Raw genomic sequence first — 25,584 nt, 5'->3', positions numbered from 1 at the left:
AAAACAAACGGGGTCAATCCAGGAGGCCACGGGGGTTTCGCTCTGGGCACGGAAGGGAGTCGTGAGATGCAGAGAGGAATCCGGGGCGGCGGAGACGGCAAGTAGGAAGGAAATGCCGCTTCCCCGCAGCGTCTCTCGATTCCCGTTTCTACTCCAAGAGCCTCCCTCGTGTCCGTTCATAACTTCCATTTTCCTCGGCCTTGCTCGCGTTCTCCTGCTCTCGTCTGTTTCTGGACTGTGCTCGGCGATCCCTCTTACCTGCCGGTAAGAGCCTCAGCTTGGTGATTTCCAATCTCACACCTCGAGGGCCTCCAACAGGACTCGGGGCGCTGGGTTGTCGATTCCTTTATCCCCATTTTAGAGTTTGGGCAGATTCCAGGCTAACCCTGGCTATTTAGTAATATCGGCAATACTTATAATTGTTAAGCACTTTTGTATGGTATTTGTTAAGCGCTTACTACGTGCCAGGCACTGTTCTAAGCACTGGGGTAGCTATACGATAATGAGGTTGGGCACTGTCCCTGTCCCCCATGGGACTCACGATCTTAATCTCGATTTTACAGATGAGGTAACGGAGGCATAGAGAAGTGAAGTGATTTGCCTAAGGTCACTATGTGCCAAGCACTGTGCGAAGTGCCGGGGTACATGCGGGATAATCAGGCCGGACACCGTTCCCGTCTCTCGTGGGACTCGCAGTCCAAGTAGGAGGGAGTACAGGTACTGAATTCCCATTTTGCAGGGAAGGAAACTGAGGCCCAGAAAAGTTAAGTGACTTGCCTAAGGTCACTCGGCAGGCAAGTGGCAGTGTTGGGATGAGAAGCCAGGTTTCATTCATTCATTCAGTCACTCAGTATTTATTGAGCGCTTACTGTGTGCAAAACACTGTGCTAAGCACTTGGGAGAGGGCAATATAACAATAAGCAGACACATTCCCTGCACACAGCAAGCTCACAGTCTAGAAGGGGAGGCAGACATGCATAAACATAAACAAATAAATGAATAAATGACAGATATACACAGATGTGCTGTGGGGAAGGGAGGGAGGATGAATGAAGGGAGCAAGTCAGGGTGACAAAAGGGAGTGGGAGAAGAGGAGAGGCGGGCTTAGTCAGGGAAGGCTTCTTGGAGGAGATGGGCCTTCAGGAAGGCTTCGAAGTGGGGGAGAGCGATTTTTTGTCTGATATGAGGAGGGAGGGCGTTCCAGGCCAGAGGCGGGACGAGGGCGAGAAGTCGACAGCGATATAGATGAGATGGAGGTGCAGTGAGGAGGTCGGCATTAGAGGAACGAAGTGTGCGGGGGCTGGGTTGTAGGAGGAGAGCAGCGAGGTGAGGTAGGAGGGGGCGAGGGGTTTAAGTGCTTTAAAGCCAAGGGTGAGGGGTTTTTGTTGGATGCGGAGTTGGATGGGCGACCACTGGAGTTTCCTCAGGAGTAGGGAGCCACGGTCTGGTCTGACTCTCAGACCTCTGCTCTGACAAGCAGCATGGCGCAGTGGCTGCAGCCCGGATCTGGGAGTCCGAAGGTCATGAGTTCTAATCCCGGCTCCGCCGCTTGTCTGCTTTGTGACCTTGGGCAAGTCACTTTACTTCTCTGGGCCTTATCTGTAAAATGGGGATTGAGATTGTGAGCCCCAAGTGGGACGGGGGACTGTGTCCAACCCGATGAGCCTGTCCATCCCAACACCTGATCCAGTGCTTGGCACACAGTAACCGCTTAACAAATACCATAATTATTATTATTATTATTTTCACTAGGCCATGCTACTTCCCTGGCCTATCTGTGGAGGCCTCAAGCACCGGTGAGTACCTTTCTGTTTACTGTATTTCCCTTTCAGAGCTAAGGGACATTGGAGTGATCAACTGCACTGAGGGAGTACTTGCATTTTCCATTTCTGTATTCCTCAGAGTCCTGATTACCTCCCCTTCGTCACCGGCAATAACGTTAACGTTAACCGAGCAACTGAACTGAACGCGTTCTTTAAAATGGTATTTGTTATGCGCTTACTATGTGTCAGGCACTGTACAAAGCAGTGGGGTAAGATACAGGATGATCGGGTTGGACACAATCTATGTCCCACATGGGGCTCACGGTCCTAATATTCGTTTTATTAATAATAATAATAATAATAAGTGTGGTATTTGTTAAGTGCTTACTAGATAATCGGGTTGGATACAGTCGCTATGGCGTCGCTATGGGTCGAAGATAAGACAGGCCCTGTCCCACATAGGGCTCACGGGCTTAATCTCCATTTTGCCGATGAGGTAACTGAGGTACAGAGATGTGAAGTGACTTGCTCAAGGTCACACAGCAGGCAGATGGCAGAGCAGGGATTAGAACCCAGTTCCTCTGGCTCCTAGGCCCAGGACTCTTTCCACTAGGCCATGCTGCCACCTAATGCTTGGGAGAAGACGAGAGAAGACATATTCAATCATTCATTCAATCATATTTACTGAGCACTTACTGTGTGCAAAGCACTGTCCTAAACCCTTGAGAGAATACGATATAACAATAAACGGACACATTCCCTCTCCACAATGAGCTCACAGTCTAGAGGGGAGACAGACATTAATATAAGTAACTAGGCATTATAATAAATGCGTGATACGAGATTCCCACCCTCAAGGAGCTTACTGTTTAACCGGGGAGGCAGACATTTAAATAAATTATGCTAGGGGGAGTAAATCCAGTATTTAATACATGAGTGCCACAGGGCTGTGAAAACTTAATACTTAAGATGGCTTGGAAGTGTGAGATGGCACTTTGGGGAAGATTGGAGAGGTTCTTCTGGAGAACATAGATGTGATCTCAGAAGGACTTGGAAGATGGAGTGAACTGTGGTCTGCCAGATATGAAGCTGGGGAGAGAGTTCCAGGTAGGGAAGAGGAAGAGGTCGGCGACGGGAGAAACGAAAACGAGGCACAGCGAATAGCTGAATGTGAGAGGAATGAAGATTTTGGGCTGGGCCACAGTGGGAGAGAAGAGTGGATATAAGTAGGAAAGAGCGAGGCGATAGAGAGATCAGGAGTTTCTGTTTGATGCGGAGAGGAATGAGCAACCAAAGGAAGTTTGTGTGGAGCGGGGAGATGCGTTGAGAACAACATTTTAGGAAAATGATCCAGGCAGCAGAGAGGAGAGAGTACTGGGGGAGATCGGGGAGGAAGCTGATACAATAGTCAAGCCAAGTTATAACAAGTGCCTGGACCAGCTTGTGGCTCTGGGGACGGAGAGGAAGGAATGGATTCCGGAAGCATCCTGGAGGAACGGCCGGTCAGTCAGTCGGTCAAGGGTATCGATCAATGGCAGGTAGTTGTTTAGTGTTTTTTAGGCTTTACTACATGGTTAGGAGAGGACGACAGAGTTAAGAGTCTCTGCTTTCAAGGATCTTTGTCTAGTCAGGGAGGTAGACATTAAAATAAATTAGAGGTAAGAGAAGCAACCGGGGATAAGGATAAGTGCCGAAAGTGCCGTGGGGGTGGGAGGTGGGGAGAGTACCTTAGTGTTTACAGGGGAGACTAAGTGCATGGGTGATGAAGTGAGGAGGGAAAATAGGGTGAGGTAATGAGAACTTGCTCAGAGAAGGCTTCCTTCTCTGTGGAGATGTGATTTCAGTTGGGTTTTGAAGATGGGGAGAGGTGGGGTTTTTTTCATGGTATTTATCAAGGTCTTACTATGGGCCAAGCCCTGTACTAAGCGCTGGGGTAGATAAAAGATAAGCAGGCTGGACACGGGCCGTGTCCCACGTGGGGCTCACGGTCTGAGTAGCAGGGGATAGGATGTAATCTCCGCATTATGGATGAAGAAATTCATTTAATCGTATTTATTGAGCGCTCACTATGCAGCGCACATAGTAAGAAATAGAAGCAATAGAAGCAAGAAGTAGAAGCTCAGAGAAACGAAGTGACTTGTCCAAGGTCCCACTGCAGACAAAGGGGCAGAGGAGGGATTGGAACCCAGGTCTTCGGACAGGCAGGCCTGTGCTCTTCCCACTAGATATGAAGGGGGTGGGCGGGGGGGGGGGAGATTCCAGGCAGGAGGGAAGCACTGAGGCTTAGTGGAAAGAGTACGGGCCTGGGAATCAGAGAACCTGGGTTCTAATACCAGCTCTACCATTTACTTGCTGTGGGACCCTGGGCAAATCACTTCATGTCTCTGTGCCTCACTTACCTCATCTGTGAGTCTATTTATTGCTATTGTTCTTGTCCGCTTGTCTCCCCCGATCAGACCCTAAGCCCGTCAAAAGGCAGGGACTGTTTCTATCCGTTACCGATTTGTCCATTCCAAGTGCTTAGTACAGTGCTCTGCACATGGTAAGCGCTCAATAAATACTATTGCATGAATGAATGAATCTGTAAAATGGATACTAAGACTGCGATCCTCTTGTGAGACATGAACTGTGTCCAACCTGAATATCTTGTATCTACCCCAGGGCTTAATACAGTTCCTGGAACATAATAAGCACTTAACAAATACAGTAAAAAAAAAAAGGGAGGGCGCAAGCAAGGGGTCGATGAGACCCTTCCCCAGTAAACTCCCCTCCCTCTCCCTCTCCCCCCAGCATGGTTACTGGCCTTGGACTAGCTTGAACTAAGTTTGAACTGGAATAGCAGAGAAGCAGTTTTGCCTAGTGGGTAGAGCCAGGGCCTTAGCGGCAGAAGGACCTGGGTTCTAATAATGGTTCCGCCACTTGTCAGCAGTATAACCGTGGGCAAGTCACTTCACTTCTCTGCGCCTCAGTTACCTCATCTGTAAAATGGGGATGGAGACTGTGAGCCCCATGTAGGACAGGGACTGGGCGCAACCCAATTTGCTGGTATCCACCTCAGTGCCTGGCTCATAGTAAGTGCTTAACAAATACCACAACTATTATTATTATTATTTTCCCAAATTAGGCCCTCTCCATGCAGAGAAAAAATAGCAAAGCCATCTAGGAGTCGCCCTGTAGGTGTGAAATGCCATAAAAAGGCTACGTAATGACTACCTAGGGCCTTACCTGGGCAGGGAGGGGCCCGGGCATCTCAGCCAGGGCAATGAGGCATCAAAGTCCTCCCAGACCAGATGAGGCCTGGGAATCAGGAGTTGCCCAGCCAGTTTTTTTTATGGTACCGTTAAGCCCTTACTATGTGTCAAACACCATTCTAAGTGCTGGAGTAGATACAAGGTAATCAAGTTGGACACAGTCCCTGTCTCACATAGGGCTCCCAGTCTTCACCCCCATTTTACAAATGAGGGAACTGAAGTCCAGAGAAGTGAAGTGACTTGCCCAAGGCCACACAGCAGACAAGCGGTGCATCCGGGATTAGAACCCATGACCTTCTGACTCCCAGGCCCGGGCTCTGTCCACTGTGCCATGTCGCTTCTCTTACGCTACGCTGCTTCTCCTAAAAAATAATTGTGATATTTGTTAGGCGCTTTCTATGTGCCAAGGACTGTACTAAGCACCGGGGTAGATACAAGCTAAGCAGGTTGGAGACAGTCCCTGTCCCACATAAGGCTCAGAGTCTTAATCCCCATTTTACAGCTGAGGTAACTGCGGCCCAGAAAGGTAAAGTAATAATAATAATAATAATGATAATGTTGGTATTTGTTAAGCGCTTACTATGTGCAGAGCACTGTTCTAAGCACTGGGGTAGACACAGGGGAATCAGGTTGTCCCACGTGGGGCTCACAGTCTTCATCCCCATTTTACAGATGAGGGAACTGAGGCACAGAGAAGTGAAGTGACTCGCCCACAGTCACACAGCTGACGAGTGGCAGAGCTGGGATTTGAACTCATGACCTCTGACTCCAAAGCCCGTGCTCTTTCCACTGAGCCACGGTGCTTCTCTAAAGTGACTTGGCCAAGGCCACACAGCAGACCGGTGTTGGAGCCGGGATTAGAACCCATGACCTTCTGACTCCCAGGCCCATGCTCTATTCACTGCACCGTAACGCAATTAGGTTGGACACAGTCCCTGTCCCACATGGGGCTCCAAGTCCAAGCAGGAGGGAGGACAGGAGAACTGAGCCACAGAGACATGAAATGACTTGCCCAAGGTCATACGCAGCAGGCAGTTGGCAGAGGGAGGATGAGAACCCAGGTCCTCTGAGTCCCAGGCCCGGGCTCTCTCCATTAGGCCCCGCGGTTTTCCCCTTTCTTCTTTAGGATCGGGATCTGGAGGCGAGGAAGCGGTTAAAAGCCCGAGAGAGTCCACGATGCAGCCGTTTAGCTCAACCCTTGTCATTCATTCATTCCATCGTATTTATTGAGCGCTTACTGTGTGCAGAGCACTGTACTAAGCGCTTGGGAAATGCAATTCAGCAACAAAAAGAGACAATCCCTGCCCACAACGGGGTCACAGCTTAGAAGGGGGGAGACGGACGACAGAACAAGTAAGCAGGCATCAGTATAGAGAGCCTTGTAAATCTATACACATCATTAATAAAAATAAATAGAATTATGATTATAAATATGTACATATATACACAAGTGCTATGGGGTGGGGAGGGGGGGGTTCTAACCCCAGCTCCACCACTAGCCTGCTGGATGACCTTGGTAGGGGAAGCAGCGTGGCTCAGTGGAAAGAGCCCGGGCTTGGGAGTCAGAGGTCGTGGGTTCGAATCCCGGCTCTGTCACTTGTCAGCTGTGTGACTGTGGGCAAGTCACTTTACTTCTGTGGGCCTCAGTTACCTCATCTGTACAATGGGGATTAATTGTGAGCCTTACGTGGGACAACCTGATGACCCTGTATCTACCCCAGCGCTTGGAACAGTGCTCTGCACATAGTAAGCGCTTAGCAAATACCAACATTAACTCACTTCACCTCTCTGGGCCTCAGTTTCCTCATCTGTGAAAAAAGGGGATTAAGTCTGTGAGCCCCACATGGATCAACCTGATGACCTTGTATTTACCCTGACGCTTAGAACAGTGCTTGGCACATAGTAAGGGCTTAATGAATGCCACAATTATTGTTATCATTCTCGGTGCCTCAGTTCCCTCAGCTGTAAAAGAATGGGGATTAAGAGCGTGAGCCCCATATGGGATGGTGTCCAACCTGATGAACCGGTATCTACCCCAGGGCTAGGCGACATAGTAAACGCTTAACAAGTACCCTAATCATCAGAGAGATACAATGAGTCTCCCCCCTTCAAAGCCCTACTGAAGGCTCACCTCCTCCAGGAGGCCTTCCCAGACTAAGCCTCCCTTTTCCTCTGCTCCCCCCTCCTCTCCGTCTCACCTTGACTCGCTCCCTTTTGCTCTCCTCCCACCCCCACGGCACTTATATATATATGTAGTCATTCAATCGTATTTATTGAGCGCTTACTGTGTGCAGAGCACTGTGGAAAGTACAATTCACATGTATATATGTATAACTCTATATAGATGCCTGTTTTGATGTGTATATATCTACAATTCTATTTATTTATCATGATGCCTGTTTTGCTTGTTTTGATGCATATATAATTCTATTTATTTATATCAGTGCCTGCTTCCTTGTTTTGATGTCTGCCTCCCCGCTTCTAGACTGTGAGCCCGGCGTGGGCAGGGATTGTCTCTCTTTATTGCCGAATTGTACTTTCCAAGCGCTTAGCACAATGCTCTGCCCCCGGTAAGTGCTCAATAAATACGATTGAATGATCTCCTCCATAAGGCCTTCCCAGACTAAGCCCCCTTTTCCTCAGCTTCCCCTCCCTAGTGCCTCATCACTTATGTATATATGCCTATATCTTGAATTCTGTTTATTTCTACTGATGCCTATTTACTTGTTTTGATGTGTATATGTCTAAAATTCTATTCATTTCTTTTGATGCCTCACCTCGACTCGTTCCCTTTGCTCTCGCCACCCCCCTACCCCACCCCAGCATTTTTGTCTATATTTCAAATTCTAGCACTTATGTCTGTATCTTTAATTCTATTTATTTCTGTTGATGCCTATTTACTTGTTTTGATGTGCAAATATCTATAATTCTATTTATTTCCATTGATGCTTCACCTCCACTCACTCCCTTTGCTCTTCCCTCCCTGCCCTCCACCACTTACGTATGGATCTATAATTTTATTTCTACTGATGCCCGTTTACTTGTTTCACTGTCTCCCCCCTTCTAATAATAATGGTATTTGTTAAGTGCTTACTACGGGCCAAGCACTGTTCCAAGGGCCGGGATAGATGAAAGGTGATCAGGTTATCCCGGGTGGGACTCACAGTCTTCATCCCCATTTTCCAGATGAGGAAACGGAGGCCCAGAGAAGTGAAGTGACTTGCCCAGAGTCACACAGCAGACGATGATGATGATGATGAGGGTATCTGTTTAGCGCTTACTATGTGCTGAACACTGTTCTAAGCGCTGGGGGAGATACCAGGTCATCAGCTTGTCCCACGTGGAGCTCACAGTCTTCATCCCCATTTTGCAGATGAGGGAACTGAGGCACAGAAAAGTGAGGTGACTTGCCCAGAGTCACCCAGCAGACGATTGACGGAGTTAGGATTAGAACCCACGACCCGGGACTGCCAAACCCGGCCTCTTTCCACTAAAGCCGCACTAATGATAATAATAAAAATAACGTTGGTATTTGTTAAGCGCTTACGATGGGCCAAACACTGTTCTAAGCGCTGGGGTAGATACCAGGTCATCAGGTTGTCCCACGTGGGGCTCACAGTCCCCGTTAATCCCCAATTTACAGATGAGGGAACTGAGGCACAGAGAGGTGAAGGGACTTGTCCAAGGTCACACAGCTGATAAGTGGCGGAGCCGGGATTAGAACCCACGACCTCTGACTCCCAAGCCCCGGCTCTACCCACTGAGCCTCGCTGCTTCCCTTAACCTATGGGCCCTGGGAGGGCAGGGATGGGGCGGGGGAGGCAGATCTCTTTGTCTCTCTCTCCCTGTCTCTCTGTCTCTGTGTCTCTCTCTGTGTCTCTCTGTCGCTCTCCGTCTCTCTCTCCCTGTCTGTCTCTGTCTCTCTCCCTCTCTCTCTCCCTGTGTGTCTGTCTCTCTGTGTCTCTCTCTCTCTCTGTCTCGGTCTCTCTTTCTCTGTGTCTCTCTGACTGTCTCCATCTCTCTCTCCCTGTCTGTCTCTGTCTCTCTCTCCATCTCTCTCTGTCTGTCTCCATCTCTCTCTCCCTGTCTGTCTCTCTCTCCGTCTCTGCCCCTCTGTGTGTGTCTCTCTCTCTGACCGTCTCCGTCTCCGTCTCCCTGTCTGTCTCTGTGTCTCTCTGTGTGTCTCTCTTTGTCTGCCTCCGTCTCTGTCTCCCTGTCTCTGTGTCTCCCTGTCTTTCTCTCTGTCTCTCTCCCCCTTCTCTCTCTGTCTCTCTCCATCTCTCTCTCTCTCCCTGTCTGTCTCTGTCTCTCTCTCTGTGTCTCTCTTTGTCTGCCTCCGTCTCTGTCTCCCTGTCTCTGTGTCTCCCTGTCTTTCTCTCTGTCTCTCTCCCCCTTCTCTCTCTGTCTCTCTCCATCTCTCTCCCTGTCTGTCTCTGTCTCTCTCTCTGTGTCTCTCTCCCCCATCTGTCTCTCTCTCTGTCTCCGTCTCTATCTCCCTGTCTGTCTTTCTCTCTCTGTCTCTCTCTCCCCCTATCTGCCTCTGTCTCTCTCCATCTCTGTCTCCCTGTCTGTCTCTGTCTCTGTGTGTGTCTCTCTGTCTCCGACTCTCTCTCCCCCTGTCTGTCTCTGTCTCTCTCTCTCCGTCTCTGTCTCCCTGTCTGTCTCTGTGTTTCTCTCTGTCTCTCTGTCTGTCTCTGTCTCCCTGTCTGTCTCTGTCTCTGTCTCTCTCTCTGTCTCCATCTCTCTCTCCCTGTCTGTCTCTGCCCCCATCTGTCTCTGTCGCTCTGTTTCTCTCTCTGTTTCTCTCTGCCTGTCTCTGTGTGTCTCTCTGTCTCTCTCCCTATCTCTCTCCCCCTGTCTCTCTCTGTCTCCCTCTCCCTGTCTGTCTCTGTGTCTCTCTCTCCCTGTCTCTCTCCGCCCCCCGGTGCTTTCCCAGCGCTCAGCGCTGCGCTCTGGCCCAGAAATCGGATGGGATGAATGAATGAGTGATGGAATGAATTGAATGAATGAATGAATGAATGAATGAATGAAGGAAGGAAGGAAGGGGGAGGGCAGTGACTGGTCCAAGGTCACCCGGCGCGGGGGCGTTGCTGTCCCCGCCCCCCCGGGGCCCCTCCTCCCCTCCTCTCCCCTCCCCCGCCTTCCCCGGCCCGGGCCCGGCCCGGTGGCGGCGGACGCCTTTTGCCCGGTAGGTCCCGGGGAGGAGAAGGGGTTGGGGGAGGCTTTTGGGGGGACCCCGGGGTGGGGAGGGGGCGAGGGAGCGGACCCTGAGCGGGGGAGAGGGTCTGGGGGTGCGGGGGGGGGGAGGAGGGCCCCCTTTTCCCCCTTCCCGCTCCCCCGGGAGGGGCGAGGCTCGGGGGGGATCCCGGGCCCGAGGGGCGCCCCCGGCCCTCCTCCCCACAACGTTGCGCCCCCGGGACCCCCAGGGATCGGGGAGCCGGGGATGGGGGGGCGGGGGGTCAGTCGGTCCGGGGGCCGCCCGGGGGGCCGACCAGGTGTGGGGCCCCGGCGGGGCAAGGGGGGCTTCCAGGTGGACGCCCTCTCCCCCCTCTCCGCTTCCCCCGCCGCCCATCCCGGCGCTCTGCCTCTTTCCCTTTTTTAGGGAATTCTTTCGCTGGCTTCTGCCTGGGCCGCTCAGCCGCCGGGGGAGGAGGGGGAGGGGGTGGGGAGGAGGAGGAAGGGGGGGGGAGGGGGAGGAGGGAGAGGTGGGAAAGATGGGGAGGGAGGAGGGATGGTGGGGAGGAGGAGGAGGGAGGGGGTGGGAAGGAGGAGGAGGGGAGTGGGAGGAGAAGGAAGGGAGCAAGGGGGAATGGGGAGGAGGAGGGGGAAATGGGGAGGAGGAGGAGGGGGAAATGGGGAGGAGGAGGGGGGTGAGAAGAAGGAAGGGAGGAGGGGGAAATGGGGAGGAGGAGGAGGGGGGTGAGAAGGAGAGGGAGGAGGAGGGAGGGGGGGGAGGGGGAGGGCGGAGAGGAGGGTGGGAAGGGGGAGGGGAGCAGGGGTGGGGAGGAGGGAGAGGAAGGAGAAGGGAAGGAGCCCCCACCCCACCACCCCCTACCCCGCGCTTTCCTGCCCCGCACCTCCTTGCCCCGCAACCCCCGCCCCGCCTCGCAACCGTGTCCCCCATCCCCTGCCCCGCAGCTCCCCGCCCGGGCCTCGTGTCCCCGTGCCCCCTGCCCCGCCGCCCCCTGCCCTGCCTCGCGCCTCCTTGCCCCGTGCCCCGCTACCCCATGCTCTCCTGCCCCTTGACCTCCCGCTCCGCCTCGCGCCTCCTCGCCCCTCATCTCCGGGTCCCACACCGCCCCAGCCCCGCAACCCCCCGTCCCCCGGCGGAGCGGGCAGCGGGGCCCCGGACTGGGCCGGTCCGGCCCGTCTAGCGGGCTGCCCTATTTTTAGCCCCGTGACCCGGGCGGCAGCTCCCGGGAAAACACCCGCGTCACGGGTTGGCCGGGCCCCTTGGGCCACCTCCCGCCCCCGCGGGCCTCCTTCCTCCTCCGGTCCGGCCCGGCCCGGCCCGGCCCGGTCCGGCCCACCGCCGGGCTCCGCCAACCCCGGGTCCCCCTCCCGTGCCCCCTTCCTCCGTCGGCCTCCGTCCCCGCGCCCCGGGCCCGGCCCGGCCCGGGTCCGGCCCGAGTCCGGCTATCCGACGGGTGACCCGGGCCGGCTGGGCCTCGGCCGTCGGGGCTCGGCCCGGGGAAGGGAGGGCCGGCAAGAACGCGAGGGCGGGGAAGAGACGCCACCGATCCCGGCCCCGTTCCGTCCTCGCCTCCGGGGTCGAGGATAACGTGGCTGCGCCCTCGCGAAAGCCGGGGGCACCCGAAATCGTCGTCGTCGTCGTCGTGGTGTTTGCCGAGCGCTTGCTACGTGCCAGGCGCTGTAGTATGTGCTGGGGTGGATACGATCCAGTTGGACCGGACACGGTCCCCGTCCCACATGGGGTTCGCACTCTTATCCCCGTTTTACAGATGAGGTGACCGAGGCACGGAAAAGCGAAGCGACGTGCCTGAGATCCCGTGGCAGGCGGGATTAGAACCCAGGACCTTCTGACTCTCGGACCCCGGGCTCTAGCCGCTAAGCCGCGCTGCTGCTAGATTGATCCGAGCACGTCCCTTATCGACGACCTGGGGGGGGATGTGGCTTCTCTGTGCCTCAGTTGCCTCATCTGGAAAATGGGGATTAAGACTGTCGGCCCCCTCGTGGGACCGGGACTGTGTCCAACCCGATTATCTCGGGTCTGCTCCGGCGCTTAGGACAGTGCTCAGCAAATGACGAGTGCTTAACAATTACCACGTTTATCGCCGTCATTATTACTAGTATTTCTTGAGCGCCTACACTGGGCCGAGCACCGTACTAAGCATCGGGAGGGGACGACGCAACAGAGTAGAAAGACGGGAAGCGGCGTCGCCTAGTGAATAAAGGAGGGGCCCGGGAGCCAGCGGACCTGGATTCGAATCCTGGCTCCCCCCACTTGCCTGCTGCGTGACCTTGGGCGTGTAACTTCGTTTGTCCGTGCCTCAGTTTCCCCAAAGGCAGAATGGGGATTCGATACCCGTTCTCCCTCCTATTTAGGCTGTGAGCCCCACGTGGGACGGGGACTCTATCCAACCTGATTGCTGCGTATCTACCCCCGCACTTAGAACGGTACTGGACGCCCAATAAACGCGTAACGGATACCATATAAAGGATCTGGCGGAGAAGCAGACGTTAAAAATAAATGACGGGTAGGGAAAGCAACGGAGTAGAAGAAGTGCGGGAGGGCTGGGGAGAGGTGAGACTCCCAGCTCGTTGTGGGCAGTTTATTGTTACATTCTCCTCTCCCAAGCGCTTAGCACAGTGGTCTCCCAGGAAGCGCTCGATAAATACGATTGAACCAAAGCGTGTAGGGGCTCAGACGCACGGGTGACCCGGCGGGGAGGGAGAATAGAGTGAGGAGATGAAAGATTAATCGGGGGAAACTTCCAAGACTGAGAAGATGGGGTTCTAATCCCGACTCCGCCACTCGCCTGCCATTTGATTCCGGGCAAACCACTGCGGCGCGGCTCAGCGGAGGGAGCCCGGGCTGGGGAGTCAGAGGTCATGGGTTCAGATCCCGGCCCTGCCGCTGGTCTGCTGTGTGACTTTGGGCGAGCCACCTCACTTCTCGGCGCTTCGGTTCCCTCATCTCTAAAAGGGGCATTAAGACTGCGAGCCCCACGTGGGACAACCCGATCACCTTGTATCCTCCCCAGCGCTTCACATAGTACGCGCTTAACAAATGCCGGGATTATTATTATTGACTTCTCCGTTCCCCAGTTTCCTCGCCTGTAAATCGGGGTCCGTTCCTGTTCTCCCACTGCTTTGGACTCTGAGCCCGGGGTGAGACAGGCACTCGGTCCGATCTGATGGCACCGAATCCGTCCCGGTGCTTAGCGCGGGGCTTGGCGCCCGGTCAGTGCTTAACGACCATCGCGGTTATGATTACGAGGTCCCGTGATCTGTCCCTTTGGGGGCCCAGGCCCTCGGAGCCCAGCCCACCTGGGAGAGGCTGTGGGTGGAGGAACCGGAAAAGAAATCCCGGTCCCGGTCCGGTTCGTCCAGGCCGGATCAGCTTCCCAGGCCCCGTCCCTCTGTGGCCACCAGGAAGTTCGGCCCTGCCCTTGGCCAGATTCCCCGGGAATGGAGCCTCCGCCCGTCTGGACCTGTGGGCCTGGTGCTTTGGGGAAACTAGTCTAATTAGCATAAAATTTTGGGTATTTAATAGTGATGGTGTTGGTTAAGCGCTTACTCTCTGCCAAGCACTGTTCCGAGCGCTGGAGTAGACACAAGGTCATCAGGTTGTCCCACGTGGGGCTCACAGTCTTCACCCCCATTTTCCAGATGAGGTAGCCGAGGCCCGGAGGGGGTAAGTGGCCTGCCCAAGGTCACACAGCAGACAAGTGGCGGAGCCGGGATTAGAACCCACCTCCTCTGATTCCCGTGCTCTTGCCACTAAGCCACGCCGTCTCTTGTTAAACGCTTACTCCGTGCCGAGCACTGTACTGAGCGCTGGGGTGGATACGAGCAAATCGGGTTGGACCCGGTCCCTGTCCCACGTGGGGCTCACGGTCTCAATCCCCATCTTTCAGATAATAATAATAATAATAATGTTGGTATTATTAAGTAAGTAAGCAGTAAGTAGTAAGCGCAGAGCACCGTTCTAAGCGCTGGGGTAGATACAGGGTCATCGGGTTGTCCCACGTGAGGCTCACAGTTAATCCCCATTTTCCAGATGAGGTCACTGAGGCACAGAGAAGTGACCCGCCCATAGTCACACAGCTGACAAGTGGCGGAGCGGGGATTCGAACTCATGACCTCTGACTCCCAAGCCCGGGCTCTTTCCACTAAGCCACGCTGATGAGGGAACTGAGGCCCAGAGAAGTAAAGCCACTTGCCCGAGGTCACCCAGCAGGCGAGCGGAGGCCCCGGGTTTAGGACCCATGACCTTCCGACTCCCGGCCACTTGTTCTACGCCACGCTGCCTCTCAGTGTTGCTTCAGGGGGTCGGCCGGAGTGGGGTGAGAGGCGAAGTGGGTGAGAGCCAGTGTTGTGGTGGGGAAGGGAGAAGGAGGGCTCAGAAGAATCCGGGCCTGGGTGTCAGGAGGGCCTGGGTTCTAATCCTGACTCTGCCGCTTGTCTGCCGGGAGACCTTGGACAAGTCACTTCACTTCTCCGGGCCGGTTGCCTCAACTGTAAAATGGGGATAAAGATCGTGAACCCCATGTGGGGCAGGAACTGTGTCCGACCTGATTACCCCGTATCCACCCCAGTGCTCAGAACAGTGTCTGGCCCACAGTTAAGCGCTTAAGAAATACCATTAAAAAAAAAAGGATGTGCACCATGAAGAAACAGCGTGGTCTAGTGGAAGGACCACGGGGCCTGGGTTCTAATCCTGGCTCCCCCACTGGCCTGCTCTGTGACCTTGGACAAGTCACTTAACTGCTCTGTGCCTCAGTTTCCTCAGCTGCAGAAATGGAGATCGACGACTCGTTCTCCCTCCTACTTAGACCGGGTGTCCCGTACGGGACACAGTGCCCAGCACGTAGTAAGAGCTCGACAGATACCATAATAAATCAAGAATAATAAGTAAGTACGGGTGTGTGGGTGCCGAAACGAGGGCGGAGGTGACCCCAGGGGAGGGGCAGGAGGAGAGCCGCTGCTCCCGACGTCGTTCTCCCTCTCCTCATCTCGTTTTCCCGCCTGCCAGGAGCTGCCATGGATCCCAGCCCCCGGCCCGGCCTCGACCGGCAACAACTCCACCTGCGCGATCGGCAGAAATTCTTTGAGGAGATTTTCCAGCCAGAAACGGACTTCTTTCCCATGCCCCACCTGCACTTTGAAGCTCACAGGCGTAAGCGTGGGCGAGGGGGGTGGGAGACGGGGGGAGGGAAGGATCGGGGGGGAGTGGGCGGAGGGAATGGGGTGAAAGTCGGAGAGATGTGAGAGCGAGAGAATAAGAGACAGAGGGCCCTGTCGGTCGTATTTATTGAGCACTTACTATGTAAAAATAATAATAATAATGTTGGTATTCGTTAAGCGCTTACTCTGTGCCGAGCACCGTTCTAAGCGCTGGGGGAGATCCGGGGTCATCGGGTTGTCCCACGTAGGGCTCACGGTCTTCATCCCCATTTTCCAGCTGAGGTCACTGAGGCCCAGAGAAGTGAAGTGACCTGCCCACGGTCACACAGCTGACAAGCGGCAGAGCCCGGGATTGGAACCCATGACCTCTGACTCCCAAGCCCGAGCTCTTCCCACTGAGCCCCGCTGCTTCTCACGGGAGAGTAGAACAATTAACGGACGCATTCCCTGCCCACGACGAGCTTACAGTCTAGAGGGAGAGACGGACGTTAATAGAAATAAATAAGGCACGGATGCGGGCAGAAGGGTGGTGGGGCTGGGAGCGCGGGGAGTCGAATTTAGGGAACAGGTCACGGCGACGCAGGAGGGAGAGGGAGAAGAGGAAAGTCAGGGAAGGCCTCTTGGAGGAGGTGGGCCTTCAGGAAGGCTTTGAAGGTGGGGGAGAGTCGTCGTGTGGCGGATTGGAGGAGGGAGGGCGTTCCGGGCCTGAGGCAGGACGTGGGCGAGAAGCGGGCGGCGAGACAGACGAGGTGGAGGGGCGGCGAGTAGGTTGGCATCGGAGGAGCGGCGTGGGCGGGCCGCGATGTATTAGGAGATAGCCAGGTGAGGTAGGAAGGGGCAAAGTGATCGAGTGGTGGTCCCTGCCCCACGAACCCCTCTCCACCTGTCCTTCCGGTTGTTAATAATAATAATAATAATAATAATAATAATGTTGGTATTTGTTAAGCGCTTACTATGTGCCGAGCACCGTTCTAAGCGCCGGGGTAGACACGGGAATCAGGTTGTCCCACGTGGGGCTCACAGTCTTAATCCCCATTTTACAGTCGAGGGAACTGAGGCACCGAGAAGTTAAGTGACTGGCCCAAAGTCCCACAGCTGACAAGTGGCCGAGCCGGGATTCGAACCCTTCGAACCCACGACCTCTGACTCCAAAGCCCGGGCTCTTTCCGCTGAGCCACACTGCCACGAGCCTGCTGTGTGACCTTGGGCAAGTCACTTCCGTGGCTTAGTGGAAAGAGCCCGGGCTTGGGAGTCAGAGGTCGTGGGTTCTAATGCCGGCTCCCCCACTTGTCTGCTGTGTGACCTTGGGCAAGTCACTTAACTTCTCTGCGCCTCAGTTACCTCATCTGTAAAAATGGGGATTAAAAATTGTGAGCCCCACGAGGGACAATCCGATGACCCTGTATCTCCCCCGGCGCTTAGAACGGTGCTCTGCACATAGTGAGCGCTTAACAGATACCATAATTATTATTATTCTCTGTGCCTCAGTGACCTCATCTGTAAAATGGAGGTTGAGACTGGGAGCCCCACGGGGAACAGGGACTGTGTCCAGCCCGCTATGTTGTATCTACCCCGGTGCTTAGTACAGTGCCTGACGCATAGTAAGCGGTCAACAAATTCCAAGCGCTTCGAACGGTGCTCTGCACATAGTAAGCGCGCGATAAAGACTATTGAATGAATGAAATACCGTCGTTACTGTTATTCTTGTGACCTGCGTATTCTTCCTCCAGCCCCCATAGGCAGCATCTCCTCCATGGAGGTTAACGTGGATACGCTGGAGCAGGTGGACCTGACCGACCTCGGGGACCAGGACGCGTTGGATGTGTTCCTACCCTGTGAGGAACCCCTCACCCCTCGCTCTCCCGGTACCGCCTACCCCCCGCGGACCCTCCGCCCTCTCCTCTCGGGGTGCGAATTAGAGGGAAGAACTCGGGTCTGGGAGCCAGAGGACCTGGGTTCTCATCCCAGCTCTTTCCTGCCGTGTGACCTTGGACGTATCCCTTGACTCCTCTGTGCCTCAGTTTCCTCGGCTGTAAAATGGGGATTGAAATACCTCTTCTCCCTCCCATTTAGCCCCTGAGGGCTCGGGCCCGTGTCCAACCTCACGATCTTGCGTCTACCCCAGTGCTTAATACAGCGCTTGGCACAAAGTGAGCACTTGGCGAATAACCACCGTTATTATTAATAATGTCGGCATTTGTGAGGCGCTTCCTAGGTGCAGAGCACCGTTCTAAGCGCTGGGGGAGATACAGGGGAACGAGGTTGTCCCACGTGAGGCTCACAGCCTTCGTCCCCATTTTCCAGATGAGGGAACTGAGGCACAGAGAAGCGAAGTGACTTGCCCACAGTCACCCAGCTGACATTAGTAGAAGCAGCGTGGCTCAGTGGAAAAAGCACGGGCTTTGGAGTCAGAGGTCATGAGTTCGAATCCCAGCTCTGCCACTTGTCAGCTGTGTGACTGTGGGCAAGTCACTTAACTTCTCTGTGCCTCAGTCACCTCATCTGTAAAATGGGGACTAAGACTGTGAGCCCCACGTGGGACATCCTGATTCCCCTGTGTCTACCCCAGCGCTTAGAACAGTGCTCGGCACATAGTAAGCGCTTAACAAATACCAACATTAATTAGTAGCATTATGGGTGGGCACGGGTGCCCCCTGTCCCCGCCAGCCTGTTGAGGACCGGGGAACTATTTCCATCTTGATTATCTTGGATCTACCCCCACGCTCAGCACGGCACTTAGCAAATCAACACCGTTATTATCATTACGGGTGGGCACGGCTGCCTCCTTCCCTGTGAGGTAATAGCCCCCCGGCAGGCCGATGAGGGTCAGGGATCATTTCCCACCTGATGATCTTGCATCTGTCCCCACGCTTAGCACGACGCTCGGCACATAACGAGCACTCCGATAGCCGCCTTTTTTATTATCACGGGTGGGCGTGGGTGCCTCTTACCCAGACGCGGAGGAAAGAGCCCTCCCCCTCCCTCCCCCGCCGCCGCAGGGCGTGGGGTATTTTTAGCTCCGCGACCCAGACGACGGCCTTTCCCGGGAACCGGCAGCGGGCCGTCCAGTAGCGAGTCGGCATTCACCCGAGGCCGCGGGGGGAGCGCCGGGACGGCCCCGCGGCCCATCCCGGGAGCCGCTCAGCGTCCGAGCTCGCGGGAGACCGTTCCGCCCGGACGAGGAAGGCAGGTGGTCCCCCCACCGCCCCCCCCCCCCGTCCCTGACCGGACTTCTCCCCCCGGCAGGTGTCGGGGGCCCCCCGGGGGAGCCGAGCCAGCAGTCGGCCGCGGCGGCCGGGGCCAAGCCGCGGACCTCTTCGTCGTCGTCCTCTGCTTCCACCGATCCCAACGGGCCGGACGGGAGCGACAGCGGTGCCGACACGCCCCTGGCCCGGTCCGACGAAGAGGATGCCGGGGAGGAGCCCACGGCCCGCAGCTAGCGGAGGGTCCCGCCCCGTGGACTGAACCGTTCGGGTTCGGACGAGGCCCGCTCTGGGGCCCCCCCGATCCGCACCCGTGGCCCGGGCTCCAGGGGCCGAGCCTCTGGGGAGAGCCGGAGAATGGGGACGGCGCAGCCTTCCTGCTTCGCGGTTAATGTTTCCCTCCTGCGCTTGCTCCACCCGGCCCCTCCTCTCTCCCTCCCCGAGCCTCGCCGCCCGACGGGGGCCGGCCGGGGGCTTGCCTCGCCTGGTCCGAGACCCCCGACCGGACCGTCGTAGGAAGCGGTCCGGGGTCGCCACTCCCAAGTGCCGCGTGCAGTGCCGGGGGAAGACCTCCCGGAGCTCCAGAGAAGACGACGGCGGGTGGGTGGTGAAACCGTCAATCCCTTAGCCTCCCCCGCCCCCCCCCCCCCCCCCGACCCCACTCTTTGACTCCGGGCAGCCTGCAGACTGAACCCCTTCCTTCGCCACGCACCAAGAGTCCGTCAAGACCGCTCACTGTGTCGCCCTCGGGGGCCCGGGGCCGCCCCGCCGCCCCGCCGCCCCACCCTGGATCCGGGCCTCGCTTCGTTTGGTCGCGGTGGTCGAGGTGGGGAAGGTTCTCAAGGGTCTGGGGGATCTCCCTCTGGTCACCCGGGTATCCGAAGGGGGTGATATACTGTCACATTTTACCGTTTTGCACTTTGCTGTCCGCCTCGGGGCAGGGGCAACCTACATTCCCTGACCTGGGCCGTTCTGGGCTTGTGTCGGTGCCATTCTTAGAGCCTCTCGCCTGTGCCCTTGCCAGTCTCTGCTTCTGCTTGCCTGCCAGCTCCCGTACCCCTCCGGGAAGCTTCCCCGTGGCCGGAGCTTAATATGCCTGTATCACCGCAACAGCGGTGACAACTTCAATACATTTTTTTTGGTTTCCAAATGACCCCCGGTGCTGTATTTTTATTTTTTTTATAGAATTCGTTGAGCGCTTACTACGTGCCGGGCACTTGGACTGACCGCCGGGGTAGCTACAAGTTAATCGGGTCGGGCACCGTCCCCGTCCCGCGTGGAGTTTACGGTCTTAGCCGCCGTTTTACAGATGAGGTGACTGAGGCGCAGTGAAGCGAAGTGACTTGCCCACTCGTGGGCGGGGAATGTGTCTGTTTATTGTTATATTGTCCTCTCCCAAGCACTTAGCACACAGTAAGCGCTCAGCTGAGTAAATCGATCGAATGAATGAAAGTGGCAGAGCTGGGTTGAGAACTCAGGTCCTTCCGACTCCTCCCGGGTCCGGGCTCTATCCACTAGGCCACGCAGGGTCGGGGTGAAGACTGGGAGGGACGACTTGGCCACTCCAGGCACGGAAACAAGCTGCCCTCAGCTGGTGTAAAGGTTCTCCTCGTCACCTCAAAATCGTGGCGACCCCCCTTCTTTGGGAAAGGGGCTGGAGGAAGAGCCAAGATGGAAGCTTCACCCCCTGTTCCTTCTGACTGGTAAGAAGCAGCACCCGGCCCGTCCTGACTCCTGAATGGGCCTGGGCATCCCCTCTGGGCCGCGTTGCCTTTTCTGGACCTGCTGTGGGGACTCTTTTAGGCTCCACGGACCAGAAGGATCTCCCGTCCTGACCTGGGGGCTTAAACAGGTACCACAGCGGCTCTGTTCAGTCCGCCTTCGCCCCCCCCACTCCTCAAAAACCTCCAGTGGATGCTCATCCAAGAGAAACGCCTCACCGTTGGCTTTAAAGCAGTCAATCACCTCGTCCCCCTCCTACTTCACCTCACCGCTCTCCTACTACAACCCAGCCCGCACACGTCGCTCCTCTAACGTCCACCTACTCACTGCCCCTCCGTCTCGTCTATCTGGCCGCCGACCTCTCGCCCAGGTCCCGCCTCTGCCCTGGAACGCCTTCCCTCCTCCAATCCGACAATTACTCTCCCCTCCTTCAGAGCCTTACTGGAGGCCCATCTCCTCCAGAGTTCCCTCTTCGGGTCACCCTCCCTTTTAGTTGCCCCACCCTCCGCCCCGCTTATGTGAATATCCATAATTTCTTTACTTATTTTAATGTCTGTCTCCCTCTCTAGACTGTAAGTTCGTCGCGGGCAGGGAATGCGTCTGCCAACTCTGTCGTACCCTCCCCGGAGCTCAGTTCAGTGCTCGGCACAGAGGATGGGCTCAATAAATATCGACCGCCCTCGGGGACCCTGGGACGAGAGTAGGGAAGAGTCTCTGCCCTTCAACCTGGAAAGGAAAAAAGAAATCAATCACTCAGTCTATGGTATTTTTTGAGCGCTTACTCTATGCAGAGCACTGTACTAAGAGCTGGAGAGAGTACAGTACAACCCATTTGGTGGACACCATCCCTTGCCTTCAAGGAGTTTGTAGTCGAGTGGAAACAGCAGGGGTGGCGGCCCGTTGTGGGTAGGGAAAGTGACTGCTTGCAGTTGCGTTGTACGCTCCCAAGCGCTTAGTAGAGTGCTCTCCACCCAGTGAGCGCTCAATAAATACGACTGACTGGCTAAATGAATGAATGAAGATGGAGGAGGAAGAGACTGCATAGTAGGAAGGGTAAATTCAGTCATACATTCAGTTTTCTGTTGAATTTATTGAGCGACTGTTGGGAGCAGAGCACTGGACTAGATGTTAGAGGAGCAGCGTGGCTCAGTGGAAAGACCCTGGGCTTGGGAGTCAGAGGTCATGGGTTCGAATACCGACTCTGCCACCTGTCAGCTGTGTGACTGTGGGCAAGTCACTTCACTTCTCCGGGCCTCAGTTACCTCATCTGGAAAATGGGGATTAACCGTGAGCCTCACGTGGGACGACCCGATGACCCTGTATCTCCCCCAGCGCTTAGAACAGTGCTCTGCACATAGGAAGCGCTTAACAAATACCAACATTATTACATTATTAGAGGGAGCTTACGGGCTGTGTGCAGAGCACTGTACTAAGCGCTTGGGAGAGTACACTACAACGGAGTTGGCGGACATGTCCCCTGCCCACAGCGAGCCACATCTCCTCCAGGAGGCCTTCCCCGATTCGATTCTTTTTTCTCCGGTTCGCTCTCCCTTTTGCATCATCTATGCATTTCCATCTTTGACTTTTGGTCGTTCGATATTTAACCCACCCCCACCACAGAGCACTCGTGCACAGATCTTTAAATTATATACTATAAATTATTTATTTTTATTAATATCTATCTCCCCCTCCCTGGCTGAATCATTAGGGGCGGGGAACACGTCTGCTAATTCTATTGTACCGTGCTCTACCAAGTGCTTAGTACAGTTGTCTACACATAACAAGTCCTCAATAAATACCATTGATTGGTTGTTAGAGCGCGACTAGGAGGCAAAGACTTGGGCGGTGGTGTTCACGTGATCCCGTGCCCTTGATTTTGGCTCCAGAGACCTTAATTTGGGCAATAAAAAAGAGAGAGCAGCGCTTTAATATAATCAGCATTTTTTGTTTTTATCGTAATCTTTTTCTCAAGAAGTTTACAGTCCCTTTCGCGTATGATCTCATACCCTTCCACAACAACTCTGGGTCAGAGGGCGTAGGGATATGAGATCATTTTGTGGGAATTTAAGTGGCTTCTGAGGCCACGGCTCCCAAGGACAGCTATTTTGCTTTCGCGTTCCGGTTCCCATCTTCGTACATTTTCGGGAGGAGCCCACATTTCGGGCTTGGAAGTGGAAGGAAGATCTCCGGTCAGTATCAGTGGGACGGTGGCTAGAAATAAAAAAAATAATAATGACGATGGGTTTCATTAAAACATTTACTGTATATGTGGCAAGCTCTGGAAGAAGATTCAAGATAGGAAAATCAGACCCCGAACCTGCCCCACCTAAGGGCTCACGCACTCTGAGAGGGAGGGACAACTGTGTGGCCGCGTGGAAAGCGTTTGGGCTGGGGAGTCAGAGACCTGGATTCATTCATTCATTCATTCAATAGTATTTATTGAGCGCTTACTATGTGCAGAGCACTGTACTAAGCGCTTGGAATGGACAAATCGGTAACAGAGACAGCCCCTGCCCTTTGGCGGGCTTGCTAATCCTGGTCCTGTCATTTGCCTGCTGTGTGACCTAGGGCAAGCCGCTTCACTTCTCTGTACCTCGGTTACCTCATCTGTAAAATGGGAACTATAATAATAGTAGTAATAGTTGTGTTATTTTTATGGTGCTTACTATGTTCCAGGCACCATATGAAGCCCTGGTGTACGTACAAGCTTATCAGGTTGGCCGGTTTTAGAAGCAGCGTGGCTCAGTGGAAAGAGAATAGGCTTGGGAGGTGGTGGGTTCTAATCCCGGCTCTGCCTCTTTGTCTGCTGTGTGACTCTGGGCAAGTCACTTCCCTTCTCTGTGCCTCAGTGACCACATCTGTAAAGTGGGGATGAAGACTGTGAGCCCCACGTGGGACAACCTGATTACCTTGTGTAAGCACTTAGTACAGTGCTCTGCACACAGTAAGCGCTCAGTAAATACAACTGAATGAATGTTTCCTTGTTTTAACCTCTGTCTCCCCTCCTCTAGATTGTGAGCCCGTTGTGGGCAGGGATTGTCTCTATCTGTTGCTGAATTATATTTCTCAGACGCTTAGTACAGTGCTCTGCACACAGTAAGTGCTCAGTAAATACGGTTGAATGAAAGTTTTGATGTCTGTCTCCCCTCCTCTAGACTGTGAGCCTGTTGTTGGGTAGGGATCGTCTCTATCTGTTGCTGAATTATACTTCCCAAGCGCTTAGTACAGTGCTTTGCATACAGTAAGCGCTCAATAAATCAGATTGAATGAATGAATGTTTCCTTGTTTTGTTGTCCATCTCCCCCCTGCTAGACTGTGAGCCCGTTGTTGGGTAAGGATTGTCTCTCTTTACTGCTGTACTGTATTTCCCAAGTGCTTAGTCCAGTGCTCTGCACATACTAAGCGCTCAATAAATACATTTGAATAAATGATTGAATGAATGCATGACTGTTTCCTTGTTTTGCTGTCTCCCCCTCCTCTAGACTGTGAACCCCTTGTGGGCAGGGATCGTTTCTGTCCCTGAATTGGATTCTCCCAACCGCTTAGCCCAGTGCTGTGCGCACAATAAATATGATTGAATGAGTAATTGAATGAATGAATACATGATTGAATGAATGAATGACTGTTTCCTGATTTTGCTGTCTCCCCCTCCTCTAGACTGTGAGCCCCTTGTGGGCAGGGATTGTCTCTGTCGCTGAATTGGATTCTCCCAAGCTCTGAGTCCAGTGCTCTGCACACAGTAAGCGCTCAATAAATAAGATTGAATGAATGATTGAATGAATGAATGACTGATTGACTGTTTCCTTGTTTTGCTGTCTCCTTCTCCTCTAGGCTGTGAGCCCCTTGGGGGCAGGGATCGTCTCTGTCGCTGAATCGGACTCTCCCAAGTGATGAGCCCAGTGCTCTGCACACAGTAAGCGCTCAATAAATAAGATTGAATGAATGATTGAATGAATGAATGACTGATTGACTGTTTCCTTGTTTTGCTGTCTCCTTCTCCTCTAGGCTGTGAGCCCCTTGGGGGCAGGGATCGTCTCTGTCGCTGAATCGGACTCTCCCAAGTGATGAGCCCAGTGCTCTGCACACAGTAAGCGCTCAATAAATAAGATTGAATGAATGATTGAATGAATGAATGACTGATTGACTGTTTCCTTGTTTTGCTGTCTCCTTCTCCTCTAGGCTGTGAGCCCCTTGGGGGCAGGGATCGTCTCTGTCGCTGAATCGGACTCTCCCAAGTGATGAGCCCAGTGCTCTGCACACAGTAAGCGCTCAATAAATAAGATTGAATGAATGATTGAATGAATGAATGACTGATTGACTGTTTCCTTGTTTTGCTGTCTCCTCCTCTAGGCTGTGAGCCCCTTGGGGGCAGGGATCGTCTCTGTCGCTGAATCGGACTCTCCCAAGTGTTTAGCCCAGTGCTCTGCACACAGTAAGCGCTGAATAAATAAGATTGAATGAGTGATTGAATGAATGATTGAATGAATGAATGACTGTTTCCTGGTTTTGCTGTCTCCCCATCCTCTAGACTGTGAGCCCCTTGTGGGCAGGGATCGTCTCTGTTGCTGAATTGGACTCTCCCAAGCGCTTATTCCCGAGCTGTGAGCTTAATAAATACGATTGAATGAGTGATTGAATGAGTGATTGAATGAATGATTGAATGAATGATTGAACGGATGATTGAATGGATGACTGAATGAATGAATGACTGTGTCCTTGTTTTGCTGTCTCTCTCCCTTCTAGCCTGTGAGCCCCTTGTGGGCAGGGATCGTCTCTGTAGCTGAATTGGACTCTCTCAAGCGCTTAGCCCAGTGCTGTGCGCACAATAAATACGATCGAATGAGTGATTGAATGAATGAATGAATGATTGATTGATTGAATGAACGAATGATGGAATGAATGATTGAATGAGTGATTGAATGAATGAATGATTGATTGAATGAACGAATGATGGAATGAATGATGGAATGAATGATGGAATGAATGAATGATTGAGTGAATGACCGTTTCCATGAATAAATGATGGAATGAATGAATGACCGTTTCCATGAATAAATGATGGACTGAATGAATGACCGTTTCCATGAATAAATGATGGACTGAATGAATGACCGTTTCCATGAATAAATGATAGACTGATAGAATGAATGACGGTTTCCCTGTTTTGCTGTCTCCCCCTCCTCTAGCCTGTGAGCCCCCGGCGGGCAGGGATCGTCTCTGTCGCTGAATCGTGCTCTCCCGAGCGCTTAGCCCAGTGCTGTGCGCCCCGTGAGC

At 54.0% G+C, this 25,584-nt stretch overlaps 1 protein-coding gene across 4 annotated transcripts; it reads left to right on the top strand.

Annotated features, from left to right (window-relative positions):
- The first annotated feature begins 13 nt into the window (after positions 1 to 13).
- DBNDD2 (dysbindin domain containing 2) lies at positions 14 to 19,741 on the top strand. 4 transcript variants are annotated; one of them, XM_029071249.2, is made up of 5 exons: positions 14 to 264; positions 1,753 to 1,796; positions 15,234 to 15,377; positions 17,116 to 17,220; positions 18,632 to 19,741. In XM_029071249.2, exons 1-5 carry the CDS (start codon positions 113 to 115, stop codon positions 18,823 to 18,825), a joined length of 639 nt encoding a protein of 212 aa, XP_028927082.1. In that variant the 5' UTR covers positions 14 to 112; the 3' UTR covers positions 18,826 to 19,741. The 4 variants fall into 4 exon arrangements, with proteins under 4 accessions (XP_028927082.1, XP_028927081.1, XP_028927084.1 ...); XM_029071248.2 differs by having other exon boundaries at positions 17 to 264; positions 17,116 to 17,250; XM_029071251.2 differs by lacking the exon at positions 1,753 to 1,796 and having other exon boundaries at positions 17 to 264; positions 17,116 to 17,250.
- The last annotated feature ends 5,843 nt before the right edge of the window (positions 19,742 to 25,584 follow it).

This window comes from Ornithorhynchus anatinus, chromosome 8, assembly GCF_004115215.2.
Source record: "Ornithorhynchus anatinus isolate Pmale09 chromosome 8, mOrnAna1.pri.v4, whole genome shotgun sequence".
NCBI lineage: Eukaryota > Metazoa > Chordata > Mammalia > Monotremata > Ornithorhynchidae > Ornithorhynchus > Ornithorhynchus anatinus.
The sequence above is the reverse complement of the archived record's forward strand: the minus strand, read 5'-3'. Positions and strand labels throughout refer to the sequence as shown.